The sequence below is a fragment of the Mobula birostris genome, chromosome 25, assembly GCF_030028105.1.
Source record: "Mobula birostris isolate sMobBir1 chromosome 25, sMobBir1.hap1, whole genome shotgun sequence".
NCBI lineage: Eukaryota > Metazoa > Chordata > Chondrichthyes > Myliobatiformes > Myliobatidae > Mobula > Mobula birostris.
In genome coordinates this window covers 48,095,658-48,119,511 of record NC_092394.1, presented here as the reverse complement: position 1 = coordinate 48,119,511, position 23,854 = coordinate 48,095,658, and the positions used below count along the sequence as shown (strand labels likewise).

The 23,854-nt window shown below is 38.2% G+C and overlaps 1 protein-coding gene across 2 annotated transcripts in view; it reads left to right on the top strand.

The window, feature by feature from the left end:
• ap2b1 (adaptor related protein complex 2 subunit beta 1) overlaps window positions 1-23,854 on the top strand; it is a 265,422-nt gene that overhangs the window by 127,428 nt on the left and 114,140 nt on the right. The window contains exons 15-17 of one of the 2 annotated variants that reach the window (XM_072243606.1): window positions 17,296-17,337; window positions 18,158-18,304; window positions 21,092-21,237. In XM_072243606.1, coding sequence (XP_072099707.1) covers window positions 17,296-17,337; window positions 18,158-18,304; window positions 21,092-21,237 — 335 coding nt within the window. The remainder of the gene's footprint in view (window positions 1-17,295; window positions 17,338-18,157; window positions 18,305-21,091; window positions 21,238-23,854) is intronic. The other variant, XM_072243607.1, reaches the window with a different exon arrangement.

Sequence of the window (23,854 nt, the reverse complement as noted above, 5' to 3'; positions counted from 1 at the left end):
TAAGTGTATGAACCAATTCATAACAGAGCTTCATAGTCATTTGTACAGTAAACATTTACTTGCTGGTTATCTGGTTACCCCCCCCCCCCCCTCCACTTGCCGCAGGGATCACTACCTCCACAATTTCCTTGTCCATTTGTGCCTCCCCACTAATCTCCCTCCTGGAAGTGACAGAACAACAGAGATGATACACCTGCCCATTCACCTCATCCCATGCTTCTTTTCAGGGTCCCAAACAGTTCTTCCAGGTGAGGCAACATCTGTTCGTGTTGTCTATTGTATCTGATGCTCCCGATGGAGTCTCCTCTACATTGGTGAGACCCGATATAAATTGGGGACTGCTTTCTCTACTCCACCTGCCAAAAGTGGAAATTCCTGGTGGCCACCCATTTTAATTCCTATCCTCATTCCCGTTCCGACATGATGGTCCATAGTCTCCTCTTTTGCCATGATGAGGCCATGGTGGAAGACGAGTACCTCATATTCCGTCTCCAACCTAGTAGCATGAACGTCTATTTCTCCTTCCAGTATTTCTTTTATTCCCTCCCCCTTTCCTCCTCTTACCTCTTCTTCTCCTCACCTGCTTATCACCTCCCACTGGTGCCCTCCTTCTTCCCTTTCTCTCATGGTCCACTCTGCTCTCCTCTCAGATTCATTCTTGTCCAGACCTTTACCTTTCCCACCCACCTGGCTTCACCTATCACCTTCTTGCAAGTTTTTAAACATTCCTTCTCCCCACCTTTTTATTCTGACATCTTCCCCTTCCTTTCCAGACCCGAAAAAGGGTCTCAGTCCATAACATTGACGCCGCCTGACCTGCTTAGTTCCTCCAGCATTGTCTGGGTATTACTCTGGATTGCCAACACCTACAGAATCTCTTGTGTTTATAATGAACATTCTTCCTTGTTTTGTTACTTCCACTCAGAATTCAGTATGGATTGCTATCTCTTGACAGGTATGCCAAGATCATTTTCTTCATGTGCTCTTGGGGCAAAAATTTAACATGTAGTTAACTTTTTACTTTAAATCTTGTTCAAGTTATAGAGTGAATAGTGCTACATTTAGGAAATGACCTTGTGCAAGTTGAGCCTCTGGATTTAAGTTGAGCATAGTTAAGTTCTTTAAATTGAGGAAAAAAATCAAAGTTATCCGTTATTGTTTCTAAATATCACTTGGATTGACTGGAGTAGACAAGACCAACTGAACATTGTCATTGGACCTACCTCTGTCGCATCCTGTGGAATTTATTTATTTATATTTGTTTTGTTGAGGTACATCACAGAATAGGCCCTTCCAGCATTTCGAGCCGTGCTGCCCAGCAATTGCCCCAAATTAATCCTAGCCTAACCTTGGCAATTTACAATGACCAATTAACCTACCAACTAGAATATTTTTGGACGGTGAGAAGAAACCGGAGCACCTGGAGGAAACCCACACGGTGATGGGGAGAATGTACAAGCTCCTTACAGGCAGTGGCAGGAATTGAACCTGGGTCACCTTCACTGTAAAGCGTTTTACTAGCCTTGCCAGTAGCCAGTGGAGATGTAGAGTTAGATACAATTTATAACATTTCAATGACATTCCACAGGTACTCAGAAAGGAAAGGTAGGCAAATAGGTTTAGTGCAGACAGAAACCCCAGTTGGCATGGACAATGTGGACTTAACATGTTGAATGATTCTAAGATCAAGGAGGCATTTTAGAATTAGTTACTTAGGAGTTAAATCAGAAAACATGTTGCAACATAATAAAGTACAATCTACTAAATAATTCCATATTGAGTCCAAATGGTAGTGTCATTAAAATTTCAAACTAAAAAACATCAAGGTAAAAACTAGATATTCTGTGTTCCCTTCTACACAACATGTTTACGAGTAGGTCCATAGGTTTATTTGTTGGTGTGTGTGAACATGCCAAAACTGCAATTAATACTAATATTGTTCAATGAAAATAAAAATGATCTTAGATGCATAGGTACATGTTCAATCTGGACACCACCGGGAGGAAGAAAATACTAAGATGAATAGCTGAAAGAGATCTCAGTGTTGCTCAATTTATTTAAACAGCCCGTGGTGGTGATAATGGGTAACTGTTGTTCAAGAAGCTTAATTGAATTCAACTCCCTTGAAATTGTTCTGAAACTGCACAGCGCTCCCAGGTATCTGACAGATATAGGTTCACTGATTTAATACTAATATTAGAGTGATATGCCTCACATTCTATTTTAGTTGCAAGGGCTCACAATATTTAGTGATTGTACCTCGTGGCCCCACCCTTTCCTTGACAAGGTGGGGCTTTCCTGCTATGATGAGAGCCACTTCAGAGCAACCTAATGCATAAATGGTGAGCGAATGCAAAAGATTCTGGGCTGTGAAGGACAAAGTACAGTTGAAATGTATTTGGTATGTTCAGAGTGGTTAACACTGTCAAAATATGTCTCAGGCTCAAAGGCTGGAATATCATCCCTGTAACTGTGTAACAGGATGATGAGGTTATTCTGGGAGGGTGAGTTCAAACAGGTTTCTTCATCCAAACCTGCCTGTGACTTGCTAGAAGTAAAAAACAATCAGACTGCTCCTACAATGTGCATCATGAAACAAAGATAGTAATATATCCAGAGTGTGCTTTAATAGTCCTCCAGATCAAGACAGTACAGCTGTTATATTTAATAGATGAATATAAGCCTTGCAAACCTGTTTATCTATTACCAGTGAGAGATGATTTATGTATGTATCATTAATGTTTCAGTTCCTACTTTTACTAATTTGGTAAAACAATGCTTTGTCTCCTTCTTTATCTGTGGCTCTAATATTGCTCTTTTTCTCCTTTCCTCTGTTCCTTCCTTGCTCATAACTTACATACTCTATGACTTGAGATGGGAGACGCAGAACGGGTAATGCACTTCATTCTGTTACATCTTTTTTCACTTTGTTGCCATTTAGCAAAGCTTTTAGTCCATCTCTTCAATCACATTGAGGCTTTCAGATTTTCCCTCTAATTTGCCTTTTTCCGTTTTCACATTGACTCGTGTTACATGATTTCAATAGCCTCTCATCTTTGTGTGTGCTCCTTCACTGTATTACTTGGAAGCTGTTAGTCAGTCCAAGCCAGTCCTAAAGATCTTTAGAATAAGTTGGGCTATTTAGCCCCTAGAAACTATTTTGCCATTTAGTTAGATTTTGGCTGAACTCTCTTCAGTTATCTGGCATATTTGAAATTTAGCTGGGCAAAAATATTTTCAGGCTTGCTGTTAAATTTTCAGTTGACCTCTGCCATCAGCTGTTATCAAAGTTTTCCCAATTTTTTTTTTAATAGTTCCTCCTGACATTGCAGACTAATAGTCAAGTTTTGCTTTTAAGGATGTGTTGCTTTTTATTTTGGATGGCCCCATCAGAGTTAAGCAATTTCCTCCTAGCCTATAAAATCATCTTGGATATCTCCATTATATCATTTTGTTATTTTTTGCACATGAGCCCTAAGACTGAGGGTACGATGGGCAATTGATTGAGGGGAGGAGTAAGCAGGGAGGTGATCACAGCAGGGGGATGTTGCTGATGAAATTGAAGATCAGGACGAATGGTAATGGAGATTAAGAAGATGCTTGGAGAACAATGGATGCATCAGATACTGGCAGTGCTTCAGGTTGCTTTGAACTCTCAGCTGATGTCAAAACAGGCATTAACCCTCAGGTTAAGACTGGGTTTTAATGCTGTCATGGCTCTTTTATATAGTAGAATTCAATGCATGTTCGTTGGGTGTCCAGCTTTGATCTGCTAGTTTATTCAGAGTCTCTCATTTAGTACGGGTGGAATGTAAAACCACATCGTATGATAGAGCTTGTTCGGAAGATGGAGCTTCATCTGTACAAGAAATGTGTCTGTCCAGCAGATTCCATCCACTGGGGTGTGATAGGGTCTTCTACTTGATCTGAAAAATTATCCTAAAAATACACAGGTTTAACCTTTTTCTAATCTCCTATCTACATTTCTGTTCACAAATCATGTCAGTGATTTGGATGGGGATTGAGTGTAATATTTCCAAATTCATTGCTGACACAAAACTAGCTGGCGGTGTGAGAGGTGATTAGAATAAAGAGAGGCTACTGGTAACTATTGACAGACTAAGGCATTGGGTTAGGACATGGCAGATAGAAAAATGCACTTTGATATAAAAGACGGAAAGGCAGGGTATACTTGAAAGGTTTCGGTGTTCACATGGACTTGGGTGTCTTTATATGCAAATCACTAAAAGTTAACATGCCGTGGTTTTCTTTTGAACTTTTGGTTTACATATTCACAATGGACATCAATGGATATTTTAGATATTAAGTAAATCGTGGAATATTGGACTGGTGCAGTTGGCAGAGGAAGAAGAGCATGATCTTATACTTTATACTTTATTGTTGCCAAACAATTGGTACTAGAACGTACAATCATCACAGCGATATTTGATTCTGCGCTTCACACTCCCTGGATTACAAATATTAAATATTAAAAATAGTTAAAATTAGTAAGTATTAAAAATTTTAATTATAAATCATAAATAGAAAATAGAAAAATGGGAATGTCAGCCCAGAGATAAAGGAGCCAAATAGCCTACACCTAGTTTGTTTTTAATGTTCTTAAAATATACTGCACTGATAATAATTACAATGAGCAAGGCTGATAATTCAGACTTCAATTTACTTTTCTGTCCCTGAAGAGCAATAAAACCAGTTTCAGCAACATAACTGCCATTGCACAGATTAAACCAAACGTGTTGATTATTTTATGTACAAAGGTTTTTCACCCATATTTATAGACATTGATTATCCAATATATTGTAGCATCCCATTCACTTTTAATCCAGCGTTCGCATTTCTATACTGCAGTTAATTTGAGTGCTATCAGGGAAACATGGTGCAGCCTCGTGCTGTTATGGATTGGTTTTTGGGCATTACTTCTTGCGAAAGTGGGGATGGAAAGTTAGTAGAAATGGCTGTTTTGGGGTTTTGAGAAGTTCCTCTTGACTTCACATTCAAATTTAGTTGTAAACAATCAAAAAATTGTGAATGATGCAATAGATTACATGCACATTCTTTTGCTTTTGGTGTTGCCAAAGCTGTTGACAATGAGCATCTCTCCTTCATTCTTCTGTTACTTTCCCTCCTCACCTGTTCTGTTGTTTTACCTCTCACTTCCTCTTACTGAAGAAAGATATTGGACAGTGATTTTTGATTCAAGTGCTCTTTTTGATGCTTAAGTGTTGTGAGAGTCTCTGCTTCCACCACACTCCTAGGAAGTGTATTTCATATTCCAGCCATTCTCTGCATGAAAAATCTCCAATCACCTCCAAACATCTTACTACTGACCCCCAAGTCTGTGTGCTCTCTCTTTAGACATCTCTGTTAAGTGGAAAGGGTTTATTACTGTTTCCCCTATCTATGCCCCTCATAATTTTGTCAATCTCAAATATATCTCCCCTCAGTCTCCGTGCTCCAAGGGAAGCAACCCCAGCCAACCCAGTCATTCCTCACAGCTGAAAAGTTTTATCTACTGAAGTTTCTTTGAATTCTCTTAAGTGTAATCTTATCTCCTGTAGTCTGTAGACACCAGAAATATACACAGTGGTCCATCTGCAACCTAAATAATATTTTGTGTGTGTGTATATATGTGTATGTGTGTGTTTGTATGTATATATCTATATATATATATATCTGTTTTGTATTCTGTGTCCCAGCTAAAGAGCCAGGTAATGATTTTTAAATCCCTACTTCTGCTACCATCTTCAAAGATGTTGTTGCATTTCTATGTAAAGGTCCCTATCTTCCTTAGAAGTCCCTTGCATTCCATCTTTTGTTGTGTGCATATCTGCATTCATGAGGATTAAATTCCATTCGCCATTGCTCTGCTGTCCAGCTTACCAACTTATTGATATTATGCCATAGCCTAAGAATCCAGATTACTTTTAATATCTTGCAGAATTAATTTCATATTATTGGCTGTGATGCAGCCTACAGTTTATTGTGTCAACAGGATAAAGAAATAGAGGTGCACAACAATATCAGCGCACTATGTTCTCAGTGTAGAAGTGCAATCACATAAAGGGCAGGCATTGAAACTTGTTTCCTGTTGAAAGGTGGGTCTGAATGAATATGGAAGGTAAGATCATTGAAAATTATGAGAATAAGAATGGTCTACCTCATATACACCGAAGGCATAAAAACTAATCAATTAATGAAAGGGTATTTTAATTTGTGAACTAAGTATATGAAGCATTTTATAATCTGTAGGTTATATTTGATTGGTTGTCATTCAAGCTTGTGTTAAGGTGGTATAAATGTAAGTATGGGCTGTCCCATCAAGATGCCCATATAAACATTGGGCTGATTTCCGTTGAGTTTTACTCTAATACTGCTTATTCTAGTTTGAACTCTGACTTTGCTTGCCGCATTAACATAAGAATGTAAAGAAATAGGAGTAGGGCATATGGACTCTCAGGGATACTTTTTGTTTGATGAGATCATAATCTCTGTTCTGTCTTCTGCTTGTTCCTTATAACTCTTTACTCTCCTATAGATCAAAAATCTGTCATCAATATAATCATTGTACTGCTACTACATTTCTCTAGAGTAAAGAATCCTAAAGATTCACAACCTTCTAAGAGAGGAAAATGTCATCTCTGTGAGGGCCATCACTCCTCAAAGCTTTTGAGGCTATTATTATACTACAGTAATTGTTTCTTTAGTCTGCAAATGCAATCATATAATGCAGAATGTACCAAAACTAGTTACTTTGTTTGTGAGAAGATGTCTCCTTTGAATTTTTTATTTCTTGTACGTTACAGGAGTTTGTAACTTGAATTGACCAGGGCATAAGTATCCTCTTTGTGTGAAAATGCCCACTTTAAATTCCATTCGTGCAACTGCAAGCACATGGAGTGACAACATCGCACAAACCAATTGGGTTTGTTGTCCTATATTCTGATGTATATTTGTAAAACAAAGCACAAAAGAAGGCCATTCTATTCATTGTAATCCAGTAATATAATCAATAGTTCATTGTAGCAATTAGTTTCTGTTCTGAACATTGAGATCACATCACTCCATTTGACAAATGTAAAACTTAGCTGATGCTTGTCATAAGCAAAAGATTAGATGTTTACAGTAAAACTTAGAGCCCAGTCTCACTTCTCCTATCAATTGCAGAGCTTATACTGGTCCTCTTGAGATTTTAATTTTTTCTTGATTATGTATCTGCTGGCTAGAAGTTCATTTTCTTGGCCAAACTCTATCTTACTAGCTGGATCTCACAGTGACCCTATTAAACTTTATCACTTTACAATTGTCATTATTCCCACAAAAGCACCTTTTGGTATCTGTCAACACATAAAAATTGCTGGTGAACGCAGCAGACCAGGCAACATCTCTAGGAAGAGGTACAGTCGACGTTTCAGGCCGGACCCTTCCTCAGGACTAACTGAAGGAAGAGCTAGTAAGAGAGTTGAGAGGGGGAGGGGGAGATCCAAAATGATAGGAGAAGACAAGAGGGGGAGGGATGGAGCCAAGAGCTGGACAGGTGATTGGCAAAAGGGATATGAGAGGATCATGGGACAGGAGGCCCAGGGAGAAGGAAGAGGAGGAGGGGGGGAACCCAGAGGATGGGCAAGGAGTATAGTGAGAGGGACAGAGGGAGAAAAAGGAGAGAGAGCGAGTAAATAAATAAAGGATGGGGTACGAAGGGGAGGTGGGGCATTAGCGGAAGTTAGAGAAGTCAGTGTTCATGCCATCAGGTTGGAGGCTACCCAGACGGAAAATGAGGTGTTGTTCCTCCAACCTGAGTGTGACTTCATCTTAACAGTAGAGGAGGCCGTGGATAGACATATCAGAATAGGAATGGGACGTGGAATTAAAATGTGTGGCCACTGGGAGATCCTGCTTTCTCTGGCAGACAGAGCGTAGGTGTTCAGCAAAGCGGTCTCCCAGTCTGCATCGGGTCTCGCCAATATATAGAAGGCGGCATCGGGAGCACTGGACGCAGTATATCACCCAGCCGACTCACAGGTGAAGTGTCTCCTCACCTGGAAGGACTGTCTGGGGCAGCCCGAAATGTCGACTATACCTCTCCCTATAGATGCTGCCTGGCCTGCTGTGTTCACCAACAATTTTTATGTGTGTGGCTTGAAATTCTAGCATCTGCAGATTTCCTCGTGTTGCATTTTGGTATCTGTATCAGGTTTGCTACTCTTCAAGCAATCTCCAGAATTGCTTTCCTTCTACATTTGTCACTGAATCCTGACAAGTTTCTCGTTGCTCCTGGCTGACTCGGCTCTATCCAGAAAAACATTTCTTCAAGAACCTCAGATTTTAGCTTTAATCTCCAACTATTTATTCCTTGTCTGTTATGAGGTCAAAATATGTTGATTATTTTAGGTTATGTAACACGTTTTCTTAAGTTCTTAAGCAAACAGGTAGGGAAGTTATGGAAACTATGATGATTAAAGAAGTAGTAGTACTGGAGCTTTTAAGGAATATTAAAATGGATACGTATCCGGGTCCTGACAGGATATTCCCTAGGACCTTGAGGGAAGTTAGTGTGGAAATAGCAGGGGCTCTGACAGAAATATTTCAAATGTCATTAGAAACAGGGATGGTGCCGGAGGATTAGCGTATTGCTCATGTTGTTCCATTGTTTAAAAAGGGTTCTAAGTGTAAATCTAGCAATTATCGGCTTGTGAGTTTGATGTCAGTGGTGGGTAAATTGATGGAAAATATTCTTAGAGATTGTATATATAATTATCTGGATAGACAGGGTCTGATTAGGAACAGTCAACATGGATTTGTGCGTGGAAGGTCATGTTTGACAAATCTTACTGAATTTTTTGAAGAGGTTACTAGGAAAATTGACGAGGGTAAAGCGGTGGATGTTGTCCATATGGACTTCAGTAAGGCTTTTGACAAGGTCCCACACAGAAGGTTGGTTAGGAAGGTTCAATCGTTAGGTATTAATATTGAAGTAGTAAAATGGGTTCAGCAGTGGCTGGATGGGAGACACCAGAGAGTGGTGGTGGATAACTGTTTGTCAGATTGGAGGCCGGTGACTAGTGGTGTGCCTCAGGGGTCTGTACTGGGTCCAATGTTATTTGTCATATACATTAATGATCTGGATGATGGGTTGGTAAATTGGATGAGTAAGTATGCAGATGATACTAAGGTAGGTGGAGTTGTAGATAATGAAGTAGGTTTTCAAAGCTTGCAGAGAAATTTAGACCAGTTAGAAGAGTGGGCTGAAAGATGGCAGATGGAGTTTAATGCTGATAAATGTGAGGTGCTACATTTTGGTAGGACTAATCAAAATAGGACATACATGGTAAATGGTAGGGCATTTAAGAATGCAGTAGAACAGAGGGATCTAGGAATAATGGTGCATAGTTCCCTGAAGGTAGAATCTCATGTGGATAGGGTGGTGAAGAAAGCTTTTGGTATGCTGGCCTTTATAAATCAGAGCATTGAGTATAAGAGTTGGGATGTAATGTTGAAATTGTACAAGGCATTGGTGAGACCAAATTTGGAGTATTGTGTACAGTTTTGGTCACCGAATTATAGGAAAGATGTCAACAAAATAGAATACAGAGAAGGTTTACTAGAATGTTACCTGGGTTTCATCACCTAATTTACAGAGAAAGGTTGAACAAGTTGGGTCTTTATTCTTTGGAGCGTGGAAGGTTGAGGGGGAACTTGATAAAGGTATTTAAAATTATGAAGGGGATAGATAGAGTTGACGTGGATATGCTTTTTCCATTGAGAGTGGGGGAGATTCAAACATGAGTTGAGAGTTAAACGGCAAAAGTTTAGGGGTAACATGAGGGGGAACTTCTTTACTCAGAAAGTGGTAGCTGTGTGGAACGAGCTTCCAGCAGAAGTGGTTGAGGCAGGTTCAATGTTGTCGTTTAAGTTAAGTTGGAGAGCTATATGGACAGGAAAGGAATGGAGGGTTATGGGCTGAGTGCAGGTTGGTGGGACTAGGTGAGAGTAAGAGTTTGGCACGGACTAGAAGGGCCGAGATAGCCTATTTCTATGCTGTAATTGTTATATGATTATATGGTTAAATTTCTTTATATGAACATTTTGATTGCTGCACCAGACAGTTTTTCCTTCCTTTTCCCATACTTTTGCATTCTCAATTCAATTTTCCATTATCCTCTTTTGGATGTTTCTTGTTCTTTATTTGTTACCCATTTCAATAGCCTTTGAGAAGGTGGTGATTACTTGCCACCTTAAAGCATATGCAGTCAGCTTGATTAAAAACACTCCTACCTTGATGTTATGTGGACAGTTCCTGCATTTCTCCTTCGTCATAGTTATATATGTTTATGTACATTTGACCCAATTAGCTAGATTCATGGGAATAGTTAAAAGTATAAAAATGACTGTTTAACTGTGTAACAAATTAGAACACTACCAGTTCTACTACAGTACTATAAAACTGTATTAGTTCCTACTAGTTTTTGACAAAGAAATTAACCCAGTGGCTACTGTAAATAGACAAAATCAGCGCAGACACCTAGTGTAGATAATGAACTGCTTTCATAGTGCATCTTCTCAATGTTCATTTCCATTGTATCATTCAAGATGATTGTGGATACCTTCAAATTCTTCATAGGTCCAGGGGTTCGTGTACACATGTCTTTGATTTGCTTGTCAGCAAAGTATAGTGTGCCAAGTGGTCTTTTCCTGTGCTGAATTATGTTCTATGTCCTGTATTACGTTTTATGTCCTAACTTGAAGTAGTGAATTCATTTCATTTTTTCTCACAGCTATTTCTGCTATCTCCAAAGCTGAATGCTTAAAACCGTATGAGCAAAACAGTTCTGAATTGACTTGCTGCTTATTTCTCACCAACTATTAGTGACAAAAATCAATGCTTTTTGAACACCAATGTACACAACTGACGACAGTTAAAAACTGTTTGCTGTAAGAACAGTGTAGTGTCTTATGGCCACACAAGTGCACGAGTCTGATGCTGTTTAGAAATTGTTCGGCAAAAGTCTTCTGCCCCAGTTAAGTCCTAATACAGAAAGGGAATCCCAACAATTTTCTTGATTATTTTTTGTTCTTTAAGAGTTGTACAAATAAGTGGCTGCCCTAATTAACCAGAATCCATTATGTGTGTGTGTATGTGTATACTGCCAGACAGCAGGTAGTAGATGAAGTATGTTGTTGATGTTAAGTTTCTTGGGAGTGTTTGGAACTGTACTCATCTAGGCAAGACTTTTAACTATCTTGCCATTCTAATTCCTTATTTACGTTAATAATTGAGTATACTGCTAATAAAGGTACTATTTGCTATCGATCTTGAATTGCTTTTGGGAAGGTTGGGTTATATCATCGTCTTGAACTACGGCAGTCCTCTGGTACAGAGGTATCCCTCTAGAGTTGTTGGGGTGGGGCTTCAGGATTTTACCTTACAATAAAGTACTAGTGGTATAATTTCAAGACATTGAGATTGGGGTGTTCCTATGCAGCTGCTGTCTTTGTCCTCGGTGTTAGAGATTGTGGGTTTAGATGGAATTGAAGAAATTTAGGCGAGTTTCTGCAGTGCATCTTACAGATGCTGCTAATGGTATCTAAACTGCACAGGTAATGTAGAATTTAAATACTTGTGAATATCTGGCTGTTCTTTGAATGGTGGTAAGTGAAATTATTTTGGAGCTGTACATTCACATGTGGAATGTATTTCATCGCACTCTGGACTTGTGTAGATCAGAAAAAGGATTAGGGTAGTCAAGTAATGAGTCATTTGCTACAGTATTCCTAGCTGTTGACCTACTTTTGTAGTCAAAATACTTGTATGTTTGGTCAGGTTACATCTTGTGATTTTCCCCAGAGTAATAATGACGGGATTCAATGATAATAATGCCATTAAGTATCAAGGATAGGTGATGAGACTCTTGCTTTGGAGATTCTTATTGACTGATGCTTTCATTGTTGGAAATGTTACTTGTCACTTATCAGTCTATGCCTGAATGTTTAGAGCTTGCTGCATCCAGATATGGGCTGCTGCGTTATTTTGGGTAGTTATGAATGTTGTACAACTACTTATAATATTCTGACCATAAAAGGTCATTGACAAAGCAGTTGAAGATAATGGATACTGGGGTAATAATCCTGTGGAATTCCTTCTGTCAGGTCATGGTGTTGAGGTGACTGATCTTCAATAATGTGAATCATTTTATTTCTGTGAGCATTAGTGAATAAACAAATGCTGCTTGAGAATATGGTCCACAATACCTTTCATTTCTTAGCTGATGACCAGGATAGACTGATGGAGTAATAATTGGCAAATTTTGCTCTGATATTTGAGAATAGAACATAGTGTAACAATCTTTTACTTGGTTTGATTGATGTTAGTGCTGTATTGGAATAGCTTGGCTACACTTGTGGCCACTTCCACTGCCTCTTGTTGGCTGTTTGTTGTTCATCATCGTCATTTTTCAATTAATGTTGCATGACATGGAGCTTTGAACTGACCTGTAGATTTTGAGGTTTTGACTACCATTGACAAGGTTTTAGATATACCTGTGTTGCCCTACTTCATTTTGAACCACAATTGTCTCCTGGCTTAATGGTCCGGTAGAATGAAGTTATAGATGATATTAGAATACAGTTCTGCTGTTTACAGTGCTCCAATGTGCCCAGTTTCGAAATGCCAAATTGATTTAGAATCTATTATTCTCTGGCTGCTGATTGACAAGTATGTTTGATAACTTTCCCAAATTAGGCCCGAGTTGGATTCCAAATGTTCATGATGAAGACTTTAAAGGTCGTTTAGTCGATCTTCCACATATTATTTCCTTGTGCTTCCACCTCAGAAATATTGCTTAGCTGTGGACTTATTATAGCATGTTATGAGGACCTTCATCCATGCAGTTGTTAATTATGGATTTAATTATGTATTCGGTTGACATCATATCCTGCTTTACCGATTCAACAGAATTCATCAAAAGCTGTTAATTGTGTCCTAACTCACTTCCAGGTCCTGTCCATTCGTAATCCTTGTGCTGACTAGATTCTGGAATGATTCCGGAAGACTGGAAAATTGCAAATGTCACTCCACTCTTTAAGAAGGGACTGAGGCAGAAGAAAGGAAATTATAGGCCAGTTAGTCTGACCTTAATGGTTGGGAAGATACTGGAGTTGATTGTTAAAGATGTATTTTCGGGGTACTTGGAGGCACATGATAAAACGGGTCATAGTCAGCATGGTTTCCTCAGGAGAAAATCTTGCCTGACAAATCTGTTGTAATTCTTTGAAGACATAACAAGCAGGATAAGCAAAGAAGAATCAGTTGATACTGTGTATTTTCACTTTTAGAAGGCCTTTGGCAAGGTGTCATGCACTAGGCTGCTTAACAAGCTTCGAGTCCATGGTATTACAGGAAAGATTCTAGGATGGATAAAGCAGTGGCTGATTGGCAGGAGGCAAAGAGTGGGAATGAAGGGAGCCTATTCGGGTTGGCTGCCAGTGACTAGTGGCATTCCACAAAGGTCTGTGTTGGGACCGATTATTTTTACGTTATATGTCAATGCTTCGGATGATGGAATTGATGGCTTTGTTGCAAAGTTTGCCAATGATACGAAGACAGGTGGAGGGGCAGGTAGTTTTGAGGATTTAGAAAGGCTATAGAAGGACATAGAAAAGATTAGGTGTACTGCCAAAGAAATGGAATGCAATGCCGGGAAGTGTTTGGTCATGGACTTCGGTAGAAGAAATGGGGTTTGACCATTTTCTAAATGGAGAGAAAATATAAAAATCTGAGGTGCAAGTGGACTTGGAATTTCTTGTGCAGGTTAAATTGCAGGTTGAGTCTGTGGTGAGGAAGGCAAATGAAATGTTCACATTCATTTCAAGAGGACTAGAATATAAAAACAAGGATGTAATGTTGAGACTTTATAAAGCACTGGTGAGACTTCACTTGGAGTATTGTGAGTAGTTCTGGGTCCCTCATCTTAGAAAGGATGTGATGAAACTAGAGATGCTTCAAAGGAGGATCATGAAAATGATTCCAGGATTGAACAACTTGTCATATGAAGAGTGTGTAATGGCTGTGGGCCTGTAATCACTGGAATTCAGAAGAATGAGGGGTGACCTCATTGAAACACATTGAATGCTGAAAGGTCTTAATAGAGTGGATGTGGAGAGGATGCTTCCTACGGTGGGAGAATCTAAGACCAGAGGACACAGCTCCTAAATAGAGGGGCGATCTTTTAGAACGGAACTGAGAAGGAATTTCTTTAGCCAGAGAGTGGTGAGTCTGTGGAATTTTTTGCCACGGGCAGCTGTGGAGGCCAAGTTTTTATGTATATATAAGGCAGAGTTTGATAGATTCTTGATTGGTCAGGGCATGAAGGGATATGCGGGGGAAAGAGATGAGATTGGGGCTGACAGGAAAAACAGATCAGCCATAATGAAATGGCGCAGAGACTCAATGGATCAAATTGTCTAATTCTGTTCCTATATCTTATGGTCTTGTTATCAAAACAGTAAAAATTGTGATGTGATATATGTTGCCTTTCTCTTTGCTGCTTACAGATAGCTTTGAAATGTTCTTTTTTTGGAATATTTAGGACAAGTGATCCTATATAGTTGTAAGCGTCTTTGATCACTTATGATCTGGTGTCATTGATGTAGACTACATGACTATCCCATACTTATAGCCTTCATGCCTTGCCAGCCTTCTTGAACATCCATAATATAATGTATATTGGCAAGACATCTTGGGCACAGATTTCTTTGACTTGGAGTAATGAATAATGTTTGCTATTTCATTAAGCTGTAGGGCATACAGAAGAAAATCATTTTATGAAAAATTGAGTACTTATTGTGTTTCAGTATCTGTAAGTATCTCTTATGGGGGATTTGCTTTCCCACCATCACCATTGTGATTTCAGTTTGCTTCTGGTAAAGTCAGTCTTTACATGAACTCAATCTTGCTCTGTAGTTAGGGTAGACCAGATATTAAAGCAAGCTTAATTCATATTTTACAGATTTTTTAAGGGTAAATTAAATAAACATGAAGGAAGAAGAAATAATATAAAAGCAAAATATAGTTAAATTCCTATGATTCACTGTATGACTTCGGAAATTCTGACAATTCAGTATGTGGTTTATTGCGCAGCCTCTCATCTAACCTGGGCCCTTGTTTGCCACACTGCCTCTCCATTCACCATGGTGCAATTTGCCAAGCTCCCTTTCACTGGTGGATATATAAGAATGACATTCAGTTGTCCAGAAAACCTACTGTTTCTGGCATCACTGAAGTCCAAACCATGCTTTTATCAGATTTGCCATACTATTTGTGTTGCGATTGAAATCTGTAAATGTTCAGCATGTCAAGAACATTGTGGAGAAAGAAAAGTTAACCTTGAAGTGAGTGGTTTTTCATCAAAATGTTGGGAGAAGAGCATTGGCTGGCAGTTATCTGTTTCTTTCTGCACAGTTGCTGCCTGACATTTTATGCATTTCCTGTTCTCACAATTGTTCATGCATTGTCAATGCACTGGGCTGCCAAAAGGTAATGCAGTGAACTCAGAGGGAAACCCTATTCAATTTTAGCTTGTCACAAAAGTGCAAAGATTAATGTTCATTGCATTTTCACTTCCCTGTCAAACTGACTTAGAACCTCCATTCATTTCCTTGGGGTACTTAATACCATTAACAATTATATGTTGGCTTTAACATAGCAAAATGTGGGGGCATTATCAGCAAATGAGCTACATAACAAAATATTAGGATTGATTTTTATAAGCCTGATTTAAAAAGTGGGGTTTTAAGGAGTATGTCAAAGGAGGAGAGTACAAGGGGCAAAACAGGAGAGATTTAATGAGAGAATGCAAGAATTTTCAAAGTTCAAAATAGACTTATTATCAAAGTACATGCACATCATCAACATTATCCTGAGATTCATTTTTTGTGGGCATTCACAGTAAATACAAAGATACACAATAGAATCAACAAATATTACACACAAAAAAAGACTGAGAAGCAATCAATGTACAAAAGACAAACAAATTGTACAAATACAAAAAAGAAGAAACGGTAATAATTAGTAGATAAGTAATATTGAGTAAATGAGTTGTGGAGTCCTTGTAAGTGAGTGCATAAGTTGTGAAAGTGTTGGGGTAAACAAAGCTACCCCCTCTGGTTCAGGAGACTGACGGTTGACAGAAAGCCGAAGGGACAATAATGAAGCGCAGTAAATTGTAGCTGTGTAGGAAACCAGAACTGGAGGAAGGCCATGTTTTAAGGTCTAAGGAGATTACAAAAATCAAACCATAAGATTTTTAAAAATTGAGCTTTTTAAATATAAGGATTTGCTGAACTGAAACTATACAGGTCAGTGCAGGATCAGGACATGGTACAAGAATTTTGGCTGAACTGAAATTTACAAAGGTAGAAGATAGAAAGAGTGAGGAAATCAGTGGAATGAAATAATTAGATGTAATGTGAACCATCAGAATGATAAAGCACTTCTGAAATTGTTCTACATGAATGACCATGGGCAGCGTAAAAGTTATATCTAATATTGTAGCCTCTGGCACTGAGTATCCTGGTGATTGTAAATATTTTACAACCTTCACATTTGATAAAGCAAATTAAATGTCCTATTTCAATCCTTGGAAATTAAATTGATGTGTATTATCATGCCAGAAATGTCTTTTTTTAAATCTAGATGTAGGCTGGCTGCAAGATTCAGTTGCTTTTCTGAGGTTTGTTGAGGAATTGATTGCAGCAGAAGCTAATAATCCAATTCAGTATGTGTGTCAACATTTGAGGAGTGTGCACACAAATTCTGCATTGATCACATTTCAATTCATTAAAAGTAAACCATCCTTGATATTGATCTTTTTATTTGAAATCTGCCTTTCTTATTCCCTAATGATTATGATCATCTTTACTAAGCCGGTCAGCTCTATTGACTAACTTCTAGAATTGTTACCTGCTTATTTCCTCCTTGAATCTTACCAGCTAAAGTATTAACTATGAATTCTTACCTATAACAAAATTGCAAGTTCCCCTCAGCCCATCAAAAATTCTCAAAAGTAAATGAGTATAAACTCACTTCAACCTTGAGCAATTTTCTGTTATCTCTTCCACTGAGGAAAAATTAAATTGATCAGGATATGAAAATACTTGCTTCATTAATTAGCTAATGAATGATTTCCTCCTTTCACCATTGTCTTTCTTTAGATATATTCCTGCTTTTTAAAAACAAACTGGTCCCACTGACCCTGGCTCTTTGTATTCTATATCTTTCAGCTTGGAGGAGATCTTGGTGGGCCCACTGGTGGGAGTCCAGCGGTGAGTTTTCCTCAAAGTCATGGATGGATTACACTTGAAAATTTGTAATGACTTCTTACTTTCAAGAAATGATTTTTAAAAAGACTTTTGCTGCAGTGTGATTCCATGAGCATCTCCAGTCCACTCTGCTGGTAGCATATCCAAGTGTCCAGTCTCCCAGTGTGGGCATCAGTTGACTGTGGAATTGTCCTGTATGCTCCAATCTCACAGGAATAACCAAACAGTAATTAGGAATGGGAATCTTTACAGACATTTATTCTGTGCTTGAATTTAATGTAAAACAAGGGAAAGTAATAAGTTCTATTGTATAGCTCTTGTCTTGCACAGATTGTATAGTACCGAAACTTTTCACAGACCAAGATGTTCTACACTTATGCATTTTGCCTAATACAAGTCTCCTCCCATTGCTCTTCATCTATTTGTGTTACCTATTGTTCTCCTCTGTCTCCTACATTAACTTAGTTTTACTATTTATGGGACTAAAATTATATGGCAACAGGTAATTGTAGTTTGAATTACAGTAGGAATCATCAAATAAAAACACAGCAAACCCTTTCATTGTTAAAATATTGCTGATGCTTCTAGTGTTCTATATCTTCAGTCCTTTCAAAATATGTTAGTTCATGTGAATTTGATTCCAATGGGATGGGAACCGATAGTAAGGCATACTAATATGCAAAGGTATGCATGGAAAATTTCTTTTTGAAAAGGTGGTTGTCCTATCAACCACTTTGCCTTTGGGAATAATTATGTGTATAACTTTGCTTACAAAGAAAAAATTCCCTTGTTGAATATTGTTCCTAATCTATATTCGTTGCAGGTTGGCCAAAGCTTTATACCATCTTCAGTACCAGCTACATTTGGTCCATCTCCAACTCCTGCCATGTCAAGCAGTGGTCTGAGTGATCTCTTTGAGTTGTCAACTGGAATGGGAATGGCAGCTGGAGGCTATGTGGCACCGAAAGCTGTAAGTGACTTCATTGGTACAGAATAAAAGTGGAGTTGTGTTTGATTTTATTATTGCCAGCAAATAAGAAAATCCTCGTGTTTCTAGCCTGTCTGAAGTGATTATATTTACTTTCTAAATAGTATTCACTCTCCATTGTACAATAGCTCCTGAAGTTTGGAAAGTTATACAAAAGTGGTTCAGTGCTAAATGCAAGTTTCCATCTATTTATGTTTACATGGAATTAGAAGTTCATGCTAGTGTATAAGTTCTCTTATAACCCTATTTTCAGTCATGGGAACCCTAATTGTACAGTGGACTCCAAAAAACAATTTATACATCCTTGGGGGTATTGGAACTGGAGTACTTTTGTAACTAATTGATTGCCATCAACTACGCCTTTCACTGATCCTACTACTCAGTAAGAGCATTTTGCAGTAGCATTTAAAATGTCAATCCTCACATCAACCTTTGGATGTGGGAGGAAACGTGAACACACAAAGGAAATCTATGGGTCACAGGGAGAATATGTATAGTCTACGGAGACAAGTCAAGGCGTCACAATTCAACATGAATCACTGGAGTTCTGAGGCAACAGCTCTACAAACAGTGTTACTTTTCTGAAGGTTGAGGAAAGGGTTAAAAGAATCCAAGGAGAATGTTGGGTCATCTGAATGATAGACTTGGAAGTGAAGAACTAGGATCAGAATGAAGATTGAGATGTCAGAGAGGGGTGGGTCTTGTTAGTGTCAGAGAGGATGAAGGGCTGGTGTAGTGGTGGTTGTGGGGTTAGAGGGAAAATCAAGTGGAGAGGTTTTCAGATATGGTTAAAAAATTAATGGGATTATCTCCAGTGGATGTTGAAAATGGGAGTGGTTGGGAAGAAGAGAAAAGTTAAAGACATAAACATTGTGACAGATGAACATCCAATACTGCACTTATTAAATCAGGTCCTGTAAGTAAATGTCTAAAACAGACCTCAATCTTCACTTTTATGACTTGTTTGAGAGGCCTTTTATGAGGCAAAATATTTTTCATAAGTCATGACAAATAGGACTTGTATGGCAATAGAAGTCGCTGTACAGCAGTAGCAGCACCTATTTACCTGTTGTCAGAAATGTCAGTGGCATATAATTCTGATCCTCTTGGACTCTAACTTAAAACTGGTTGAAAATCCTTAAGTCTGTGTTTTCCTGCTTCAAAGGAATGTACTGACTTCACAAAACTACATGGTATTAGCATAGTGATGTCTTTAACAATACAGTACTTATATAATACATCCCATCCCTATTTAAAGTTAATATTCTGATCTACTGTGTTTTATAAAATTTCCTAGCTTTATATTAAAAACAAGTTTTGAGTTATTTGTTGCATATTCCATGAATTTAATAGTATGATGGCCAGAACTTTATGCAAGTTGAGCCATGACTACTTAAAAAGAAGAAAACGTATTCTTTCCTGTGACCTGGTCAATATTCATCCCTCAATTAAAATCACATTGCTCTATACTTTTTGTCTTGCTTTCTACCTTACATCAGTGACTACATTTCATGACTACATAATTGGTTGTAAACACTTTTGAGATGCCCCAAAACCAGACAAAAACAAAACTTTAATAATCCTGAATTGTTAGAAGTTGCCTGTGCCAATATTTTAAGTAATGTATCATAAACACAAGAAAATCCTCAGATGCTAGAAATCCAAATCAGCACACTCAAAATGCTGGAGAAACTCAGCCGGTCAGGCAGCATCTATGGAAATGAATAGGTAGTCAACGTTAGGGGCCGAGACCCTTCTTCAGGACTGTTAGTTTGAGTCATTCCCAACTTCCTGCCTATGGGCACAATTCATAATTCGGCACCAATTAGAAAGCTTTAACTATGCCTGAGAGATAGATGCAGTGGAAACATTAGATTAAGTGTGAAAATGGAAAACAATTGATAAATATTCTCACAGCAATCAAATACAATGTTTTCTAGCCGAACAGAGAATGCTCAACCTGTCATCAGTTTGAAAATCGATTGAGACAGAGTATTTCTAAAGTAGATAAAATGTAATCCAACATTTAATATAGAAATTTAAAATGAGAAAATACAGAATTTTATGCTGGTGATTTCATTTAAATTAGCATGTTCTAGAGAGATAAGGAGACTAAAGTGATGTTTGGTACAGACAAATGAAGACATTAAATCCCTGCCTATTATCAGAAGCCACACACAATGCTTGATGAATCCCAATGAAAAACACAAAATTCTACAAACATGCAACATGTCGGGCTGTGTGTGTGGGAAGAAAAGCAGGGTTTACATTTCAGGTTAAAGATTTTTTTAACCTGAGCAGCACGGCCGTTAACGAACTCTTTACAGCATTACCTATAAGGTGGGGTTCAATTTCTGCTGCAGTCTGTAAGTAGTTTGTACTTTCTTCCTGTGACCGTGTGGGTTTCTTCCACGTACTTGTTTCCTCCCACATTCTAAAGACATGCAGTTCAGTTTAGTGAGTTGTGAGCATCCCATATTTGATCCGCAAGTGTGGTCATCTTGGGCTGATCAGCACAATCCTCTCTGATTTGATTGGACACAAACAACACATTTCACTGTAAGCGTCGATGTGCATGTGACAAATAAAGGTAATCTTTATCTCTTTAAAACTCTGAAAAGTTTTTTGTGTATTTCTAGTGTTTTCTGTTTTTATTTTAGATTTCCATCATCTGTACTTTTCTGTTTGTTTTTTGATATGCTTAATGAATCAGTTGATTGTACTCTTATATCCTATAAGGCTGAAATTAGATTTTTTTTCTCCCCGCAGGTATGGTTACCTGCAGTGAAGGCCAAGGGTTTGGAGATCACTGGCACCTTTTCTCGAAGGCAGGGTCACATCTACATGGAAATGAGTTTCACAAACAAGGCCTTACAGCACATGGTTGAATTTGCCATTCAGTTCAATAAAAATAGGTAATAAACGTTTACAAAATGTAAATAAATAAGAAGTGACATTGAAAGTGATGTTGAAACATGATTCTTTATTTCATGTTTGTATCATCATTATCTTAACAAGATATGGTTCTTCGGGTGTTGGTCATATTAGTTATATTGTTGATAGTGCCATCATCCATGTATGAGTTCAGAGAATAAATCAAGATTAAATACTCTTCCATTGGATGTCACCAGTCTAGTCGTGATCCACTGATCCTACACGTTTTCCAGTAGTTAATACCAAACCTGGTAAGGATTGTGACGCACCATGCTGCCAACAACCTAATTTACTTAGTGGAGCTGAACCCAGAATGGTCTCTCCCAGATGTATATTTGACGGAAATAAGCCAATTGTCATCAAGTAGGTGATTAAACCTGGTGCATTCTGGCTTGCAAGCATGTTTAATTTAGCTGTTGGTGACTAAAATGTAATAGTCATATATAAAATTGGGAATCTTCCAATTTTCGTTACTTGATGTATAATGGAAAAACTGAAGTGAAGTGAAAGTATTTTTACATTAATGATCTGCTTTGTTGCTTGAAATATAATTTTCAAATTCTCTTTAATTGTGTGACAATATAAATATCTTCTTTGTGATATTTATTTTGCTCTCAATTATCTAATCTCAGCTGGAGTGTGAGTTCCACATTGTTTTCTGTTGATAGCTTTGTATTATGTTAAGATTTTTGTCTAGATTGCTTACAGTAACTGCCTCAAGTTCAAGGGTGTGAATTTTTTAAAAGATAAATTTCTACATCGTTGAAAGTTAGTTTCTCCAAGTCCCTTTTCTATGTATAAAGAGTGGCATCGTCAATGGGATACTGGATGGTTTTTGGATTCTGTAGAATTCTGTAGGCTTTGAGCCATTGCTTTCAAGACAGAAGAAGATTTAGCTCAGCTGCTGCTGGGATTTAAACATCTAGGCGTCTGACTGAAACAGTATGATATTCTTTCAGAGTAGAAAAAGAAGAAGCATTTTCAGTTGGGGGGGGAACTAATGCTGGAAGATCTCAACAGGTCAAGTAATATTTGTGGTAAAGTAACAGAATTTAGATTTCGCGGTAAAGACTCAATGAAGGTCTCAGTACTAATCTTGTTTCACTTTCCATGGATGCTGCTTGACCTGCTGAATGTTTCTAGTATTTTCTGTTTTTATTTTAGATTTCCAGCTTTTCTGTTATACATTTAAATTTAAACTCTTTCACCTCTTGAGTTCAAATACATTATAAGTTGTCAAAAATGGATTGAAATTGGATTATTATTGTCACATATACTGAGATGTAGGGAACGGCTTGTCTTGTGTACTGTATAATTATCAAGTGCATTGAGGAACAAGGTAAAACAGTAACAACGCAGAGTAAAGTGTAACACCTACAGAGAATAAATCTACACATAAAATGGCAATATTAAATTTACATTTATGTAGAAGAAAACCCAAAAATGGTGACTTAGAAATGAAGACTGGTTGAACTGAGGATGTTCATTTCCAATGTAGGTGAGGAGAGTGAAAGCTTTAGTTTGCTTTTCATGGGCTCTGCCTTCTCTGGTGGAAATTGGATACAAAATGGTCTCATCTCCAGCAGTGTTACATTAGAAGGGTGAATGTCATTTCTATGCTTCCTGTTGAAGTGACTTGGTGATCAATATCAGAACTCCTTAAATGTTTCTAACTGTGGGATGATTGCTTCAGTGGATATAGAAAGTACATATGAAAGATGGTTAGCTGTTGAGATCATCAGCCCTTTTCACTAACTCATCCTTCAAATAGCAAAATCCTTCCCGCCATCCCCTTAGGTTACTCGGTTTGTTTCGATCAGAATTTTATGAGAAGATTATTGGAGCTGAGCTTCAGGGAAAAGGTAAAATTGAATGCAGAAACTGCAGTTACTGGAAATCTGAACTAAATTCAGAAAAGCTTAGAAATGTTCAGACAGTCTCTGTGGAAGGAGAAACAATATTTCATGTCCAGAATCTTTTATCAAAGGGAAAAACAGTTTAGTTTTAATTGGAGACACGAGATTGCAGATGCTGTAATCTGTGTGAAAAAAGCCTGCTAAAGTAACTCAACGGTTCAGATAGCATCTGTGGAAGCAAAGGGGATGGTCGATGTCTTGAATTGGACTGAGAGTGTAAAGGAAAGATAGCCAGTATAAAGGGTTAAGAGGGAGAATTGAAATGGTGGCTGGTATGTTGCAAGAGATGGGGAGGTTTAAGTGGGGAAGAATGAATTAACCAGGGAGTTTCGGAGAAAATGGTCTCTGCAGAAAGGGGGAGCGGGGAGAGGAGAAGGGAAGGCATGACTAATGGTGGGATTTTGAATAGCTGGATGAAAGAGCAAAGGAATGATGCGCTGAATGTAGAAGCTTGAGGCGTGAAAAGTGAGGATGAAGGGAACTCAATCCCCGTTCGATCTGAGGAAATGGTCTTAAAGCAGACATCTGGGAAATAAGGAAATGCAAGTGTCAATTATAAGAGAGGGAAAGATGCATCCAGAAGTCTTGAGAAAGAAAGGATTGTCTTAAGAGCAGAAATAGCAGAGACAGAAAACTGAGAAAGGATGGTGTCCTTACAGGAGACATTGCTGGAGGAGTTTGA